General features: G+C 39.7%; 2 protein-coding genes across 2 annotated transcripts in view; both read left to right on the top strand.

Annotated features, from left to right (window-relative positions):
• Positions 1-1,837: 1,837 nt before the first annotated feature.
• On the top strand, positions 1,838-6,071 carry ywhah (tyrosine 3-monooxygenase/tryptophan 5-monooxygenase activation protein, eta polypeptide). The gene is made up of 2 exons (XM_084103664.1): positions 1,838-2,275; positions 3,843-6,071. Exons 1-2 carry the CDS (start codon positions 2,189-2,191, stop codon positions 4,494-4,496), a joined length of 741 nt encoding a protein of 246 aa, XP_083959790.1. The 5' UTR covers positions 1,838-2,188; the 3' UTR covers positions 4,497-6,071.
• Positions 6,072-6,814: 743 nt separating this feature from the next.
• The window catches only part of slc5a1 (solute carrier family 5 member 1), a 28,928-nt gene continuing 28,794 nt past the window's right edge, over positions 6,815-6,948 (top strand). Inside the window, exon 1 of the mRNA XM_084104750.1 lies at positions 6,815-6,948. This exon is cut by the window's right edge and continues 166 nt beyond it. The gene's annotated coding sequence lies outside the window, so the exon portion shown is untranslated.

The following is a 6,948-nucleotide window of genomic DNA, read 5'->3' as shown; positions in this document are numbered from 1 at the left end:
CTCAAATGTATGAGTCATATGTTTTCAGAGTGTTTGCACATGAACCTGCAATGCTTTTGGGCCGTTTTTAATGGGTTTGAGTGAACGACAGGACTTCAGTAAGTTGTACATAACAGGATCAATTTGTTGATTGTTATTGCTAAACCCCATCTTAAAAATGTTACTGACCAATCATACATTAGTAACTGCTGCTATCCATATTATCAGACAAGCTTTTTCACTTTTCTAATACAAATCTATGGAAGACTTGTGTTTGGATGGTTTTCAATGGACATTTTGCAGAAACACTAAAATGTGTTTGAAATGTGGCAATTATAGAAACAGTTCCATTTACTTCACACTGATTTGATTATTTGTAGTCACTTTCAAATGTGGCTTCTCTTGTCGGATGACTGAGCAGATTTTGCATTGATTCTGCTCAAGCAACAGTAACCAAGGTGGACAGGGTTTATCAAACAATCTTTTAAAGGTAGGGTAGGTAATTTTTTTCATAATCACTCATTGTTATTCAGGTTGAAACTCTCTTCTCATCCTGATAGCCATCAATAATAGAAGTGGTCTAAATATAAAAAAATGTAAGTCAGCACCAAATAATGTTTGTCCAAAGCAATGATACGTTGTCCTACCTGCCTGTCACCGTATGTATTTCCATACCTTCATGCAAACATCACACATCATCAGCACGTTCTGTAAGGCTATGCAGAGTTGTAGACAGACAGCCACCAAGCACCAAAAACAAACAGCATCTGCCTATTACAGTTCCTTTCTGAATCAAAACAATGATTATGCTGTGTTCAAGTTATGTTGTAACTGTAATTACGAGATGGCAACCCATGACGTCCACCTGGAGCTGTTCACGTCTTCGGATTTATGCGTTTCTATGTCAACACTATCAACTGAATCTCACCCCGAAATGAATCTGCAGCAGTCAGGTGGTACAACTAAAGCTCTGTAAGTTGTTTATGTTCATTACTATTGTAATGTAATGTGCTTTGAGACATGAGGTAGTTTAACACCGTCTCTTATGACACTGCTGAATCTGCGTTCATTTGTTTTGAAGGAGGCGTGGCATTGGAGGGTGGGATCTAATGCTTTTAATGCTAGCTTGCTATTGCTAGCCACTCCGAAATTGCCTACCCTACCTTTAATATTAGGTCTTAGATTTTTTTTTTAGTGCTTGGCCCCATTGATGTACATTTTCATAACCAATGTTTAGATTGGTGTAAATTGTTTTTAAATATCCCGAGAATTAGGAGCTAAGTAAAGGTCTTGATCAGGAGTTAAGAGATATGTTCAATGTTATAACTGTCATGCACATCTGTAAACACCTTTGCATTTTGGTAATCAAAGTAAAATCTGTAGGGACATAAGTTGAATTCTTGAACAAAATTAAAGATATATTAGATCCAACTTTTTTTTACATTATCCCCAAGGTCAAATTGATCGAATTAAACCCCACTGTTATAATGCAGTAACTGCATGTTTTCAGCAGTAACACTGCAGAGACATCAGCCAGTGCACGGATAAATACTTGACCTTTGTTCACATTGAAAATACGTATCTGTCTGTCCACATCAGTCCATTCATGTTGTCTGGACAAAAAAATGCTAAGGAGGTATGTCCATGCATCCCATTATCCTTTCATCATCAGTTTTTGGACAAACAGAAGCATTGCTTCATTTGAATGCGGAAGAGTTCCTTCTCGCGCGCACGCGCGGTGTGTGCCGCTGCATTGAACAATGCAGCAAACCTCACTGCGCATGTGCGCGGCTGCAGGGCATGCGGCTATTTTTAGAAAATGACGTCATCCTGAAATAGAGCGAGTGCGTGCACCCCCCCCCAGCTCCCCCTCCACCCTGTTCGCTGGGATTGACAGGACGCTTGCAGCAGCAGCACCCCACAAGTCGAAAGAAAAAATAGTAATATTCGGGCGAAACTTGGAGAATATCGAGGGCTGGGAGGGGAAAGAAAGCGTTACAAAAATATATAGACATTAAAAAAATATATATATATATAAATCTGCACCTTCAACCTTTGGCTCGCCGTTCCACCCTCACGTGCGCGGCTGTTCCAGATTTTGCTCGCGCCTGTGTGCTGACCGGAGCGCGCGCTCTCTCTCGCACTACCAGTGTGGTCTGCCGAGCAACGACCGAACCCGGTGCGAACCGACAGCCTTTGACCAGAGAGGATGGCAGATAGGGAACAACTGATCCAAAGAGCCCGTCTCGCGGAGCAGGCGGAGCGCTATGATGACATGGCCTCCGCGATGAAGCTGGTGGGTCATTATTAATATACATGCATTCATGCACAATCAGTCCTTAAGAGACGATTGCAATATAATGTATGCATTGAGTTTTTTATATTATTTTTTATTATTCTTTTAATAATGCTCAAATATGGGTGCATTTCTAGTTTGTACAATTAAAGAAGCTTTCTCTACTGTCACGAGCATCTCTTTGTTATAAATAAAATATGCAGTGTTAGAGGGATAGTTCACCTCAAATGAAAATCCTGTCATAATGCATTCACCTTCATATGGCTGCCTGCACCTTCACTGCTTTGTTTCTTCCCTGAAACACAAAAGGGAGAGATGTTAGGCAGAATGACAGTCTAAGTCACCATTCACTTTCACAGAATGGAGAACAGATGCAGTGAAAGTGAACGGTGACTGAGACTGTCAGTAACTAGCACTAGCATTCTGACTAACCTCGCGTTTGGTTTTTTGTTGTAAAGAAAAAAGTAATGCGGGTGTGAAACGACATGTGGGTGAGAAAATAATGAAATGGTTTTCATTTGTGTATAAATTAAACCTTTAAATGTTGGGTAAAAACCAATGTGCATTTAAAAATAAAGATATATGATAAGTAATCAACAGACAAAAACGGGAGGGATGACGCTACATAATGCTAATAAATTATAGGTTTCGGTTCGGTATCGAGCAAATCTGTCGTTACAGTGAATGAACATAGGCGGCGATATGACGACACCACATCCATTGTGTATCTGTGTCTGCGAAAATGGGATAAAAACAACAGTAGCTACGTTTTAAACAATTAACGCTGTTATACAGTCAGATAAAACTTTGAAACTTTGTCTCAAAAGCTCATGTTAATTTTTTGTCAAAATAAAGCTCAATATGTGAGCTAGCAGTGCAGCATCAGCTGTCTGGTTTGACATCTAAGCACAAAGGATGAAAGTCAGTCAGTCAGTTAGTGTGGGTCAAACAGGACACGGATGCTTTTTTTCAGTGTATTGTTTTTTTTTATTCTTTCCATTACTAATGTAAGCAACATTCTCTACTCACCTGTTTTGATTCGATATTGTCATTATTATGCCACTTTGACTGTTTGACATTGGCATATGGTCATGGTAAACCTGAAAATGTCAAGGAATTTTAAAAAACTCAGACCTGGAAAAATCATGCCATCAAAAATATTTCTTTCAAAATTTCAGTTTTCAGTAAAATCTTATTCAAAAAATTCAATCTTATTCAGTGATCATAAATTACATGATGTTAATTTGAAATAATGTAATCATAAATGTTTGGGTTTCAATATTAGCCTTTTTCGTTAACATCACTATATTATTAATTATTATTATAACAGTCTAAATCTCAATTTTGGCTGCAAATAACTTAAGGATTTCTTCCAGTTCAAACAAACATTTTCTATTCTATAAAAATATTTGTGAACAGAAATTGTGCTTTATCCTTTATGCATGGTCTTGATAGATTTTGATCAGAACACCTTTGTACAGCACCATAATGTCCCAATTTCAAACAAATATACGTTGCGAACATAATTGCGTTTATTGACCCAACATCTGACCTTCTGCACCATCAGGTCACAGAGTTGAACGAGCCGTTGTCCAATGAAGACCGCAACCTGCTCTCGGTGGCCTACAAGAACGTGGTGGGGGCCCGGCGGTCATCATGGCGTGTAATATCCAGCATAGAGCAGAAGACGGCGGCGGATGGCAATGAGAAGAAGCTGGAACTGGTGCGTGTCTACCGAGAGACCGTCGAGAAGGAGCTGGAGTCAGTGTGCCAAGACGTTCTCACCCTGCTGGACCAGTACCTCATCAAGAACTGTGACGAAACCCAGCTAGAGAGCAAGGTCTTCTACCTGAAGATGAAGGGCGACTACTACCGGTACCTGGCCGAGGTGGCCACCGGCGAAAAGAGGGCCTCTGCCGTCGAATCGTCCGAAGGTGCCTACAAAGAGGCTTTCGATATTAGCAAGGGCATGCCGGCCACCCATCCCATCCGCCTGGGCCTGGCGCTCAACTTTTCCGTCTTCTACTACGAGATCCAAAACGCACCCGAGCAGGCCTGCCAGCTTGCCAAGGAAGCCTTCGATGATGCCATCGGCCACCTGGACAATCTGAACGAGGACTCCTATAAGGACTCCACGCTCATCATGCAGCTCCTGCGGGACAACCTCACCCTGTGGACCAGCGACCAGCAGGACAGCGAAGGAGGGGAGGCCAATAACTGAGAGATCAGCCATGTCCGCTCTCACTTCTAGCTGTAGTAGCACCCGTCTGTCCCTTCTGCAGTCTTATTTCTCTCTATCTGCTCCTTCATTCTCTCTCTTTCTTCTCCATTGCATCTTCCTCGTCTCTTTGTGACACCTCAATTCTCTTCTTTGGTTCCTCAGGGCAGCACTTCAGACCCTTGATCGCTCTCTCACTTGTTTTACCCCTTTTCCGCCAACAGGATGCTGGTACCCAATCTTGAACCATTCCACTGCAGAAAAGGTGGTTCTGGGATGGAAAAATGCCGTCAGCCTCTAAAACCTGCTTGTCTCGAACCTGGAACGGATAATGTCAGCAGCAAAATTTCAAAAACAAATACAAGACGCAAAACAAAACTAGCCCCTAAAACAAAATGTATAAAGCATTCAGTTCACACATATTGCCTTTTTATTCCTTATACATTACTTGCAATGTAAAATGCATTGCAATTCTTACTGCCACCTGTGAGAATCGTAAGCAAATTTGAAATGCTTATTTACGAATATGCAAATTGACTACTACTAAATTACTTTGGATGTTCAGATCTATTCCTAAAAGATTCATAAAAAATATGAATGATTTTAGATGATATGTGCAAATTGAATCCTATTCATTTTGTTAGTTATATATTGCTTGCTTATGATATAAAGATGCTGAAATTGGATGCTCAAACGTATTCTCAAAACACAGCACATACAAATATATAACGGTGTATATATAACATTTTCTTTCGCTATATATTTGTCATGATGTCCTTAAAACACTGAATCAAATTACTTTGAATGCATATATATATATTCTCAAAACTCGTATAAAAAAAAAAAAAAGACTGTCAAGCGGAACGCTTTTTCGTCAGGGGTCAGTTATGTCACTGTTCTGCACTCAAGCTGGTTCTGAGACCATTTTGGTGAAAAAGGGGTGTTTATTTTCCCTCATTTGCTCTGTTTTCCCACCTACTCTTCTCCTGCCCTCTTTTTCTGTATATGATTCTCCTCTTTCCTCCCACAACGAGTCACTGATAGTCTACTGGGGCTGTATTACAGAAACTTCCTATCTTAATTCTTGGTTAAAGATTTGAAAAAGTTACATTTCCCAAGTGAAATTACCATGGATAGTAAACAGAATAGATAAGATAGGATTCTAAGGTAAGGTGCTACTGTAATACAGCCCTTGGCCTCCACGTGACATTTATTTAGCGTATACTTGTAAGGACTCGATCTTCGCAGAGACTCTGTAACACTTATTACAGGATGACATCTTGAGAATGTGGCACAGTATAGTGCTAATGTTACAGCTTACTACGTTCTTCTTCTTCACTTGTCTTTGATCTGTACCTCCATCACTGCTTAGATGTGTTTGTCTGTCGTTTCCCCAATCTCACCTTGTACACCTTGCTAGCCCTGTGAATTGTGTATACCTGCTGATCTCGAAACAGTATGTCGTCATCCAAAATGTGGGCGACACTCGGTTGTGAGACGCAGTGATCAAGAGTCTTTTGATTAGGATTACATATGCAAGGTTATGACAGAATGACATTAAAGACATTGCTTACCATGGGAACTCTCAAAATGCTGTTTTATCTCTGGCGCTTTATTATGGTTATACACATTTATTATCAACTTTACACTGTTTTGAACTCTTTCACACACACATGGCTTAACAATATTGGTTTTCTTGCTTATAGGCAACAATAATCTGCATTCACAACGCAATAACATGACTTTTCGTAAGTATTTCACATTTCAATTTCGTACTCGATCTCATTCATATGTTTTTGTACAACCTGCCAACACTGAGAGTTTGGTTTAGAGGTAGCAGGTTCATGCTTAAATTCTTTTACTACAAAACGTGCATTTTCCTATGAATCACTTTGTAGGAATTTGTACGAAATTGCAGCTTTGTAAAATACATTTTCAGTTGGCAAATGAAGCTAAATTAAAATTCATTTTAAAATTAAGTCTGTCCAGGACAACTGTCCTGATATCATAATAAATAAATCAGCCTTGTCAAAATAAAGAAATCCTTGATGAGAAAAGTTTGACAATCTTTACTAATAAAAAAAAAAATTAAAGGGACTGTGTAGCTTTTTAGGTATTTTATTATCTAAAATCAATATTTTTATTAATAAATATGCCCTCAATGGTGTACAAATACCTATGCCAATGATCAGACTAATCCTCGTAAACGAAGAATTTATTATCTTTATATACATGGGACGGGTAGGTCCACGGAGGCTTCCATGTAGTTCCGCCATCTTGAAAAACTATAATAGCAGAGAGGGACAAAAAGTACTAGGCCAACGCGTTTTCGTTCAGAACCAGTGACTGAAGCCAGCAGAAGCGTTGGAGCAGAGCAGTGAGAGGCGCTTATCACTGCCCGGCAAGTTTAAAAGGCTGCACTGTACGGTTATTTATACACCGTTCATTCATACAT

Source organism: Abramis brama (assembly GCF_963993115.1).
Source record: "Abramis brama genome assembly, chromosome: 25".
Lineage (NCBI taxonomy): Eukaryota > Metazoa > Chordata > Actinopteri > Cypriniformes > Leuciscidae > Abramis > Abramis brama.
The sequence above is the reverse complement of the archived record's forward strand: the minus strand, read 5'-3'. Positions and strand labels throughout refer to the sequence as shown.

Coding starts and splice junctions, on each gene's coding strand:
- ywhah (XM_084103664.1), top strand. CDS start 2,189: ATGGCAGATAGGGAACAACTGATCCAAAGAGCCCGTCTCGCGGAGCAG. Junction 2,276..3,842: donor TGGCCTCCGCGATGAAGCTG/GTGGGTCATTAT, acceptor CTGCACCATCAG/GTCACAGAGTTGAACGAGCC.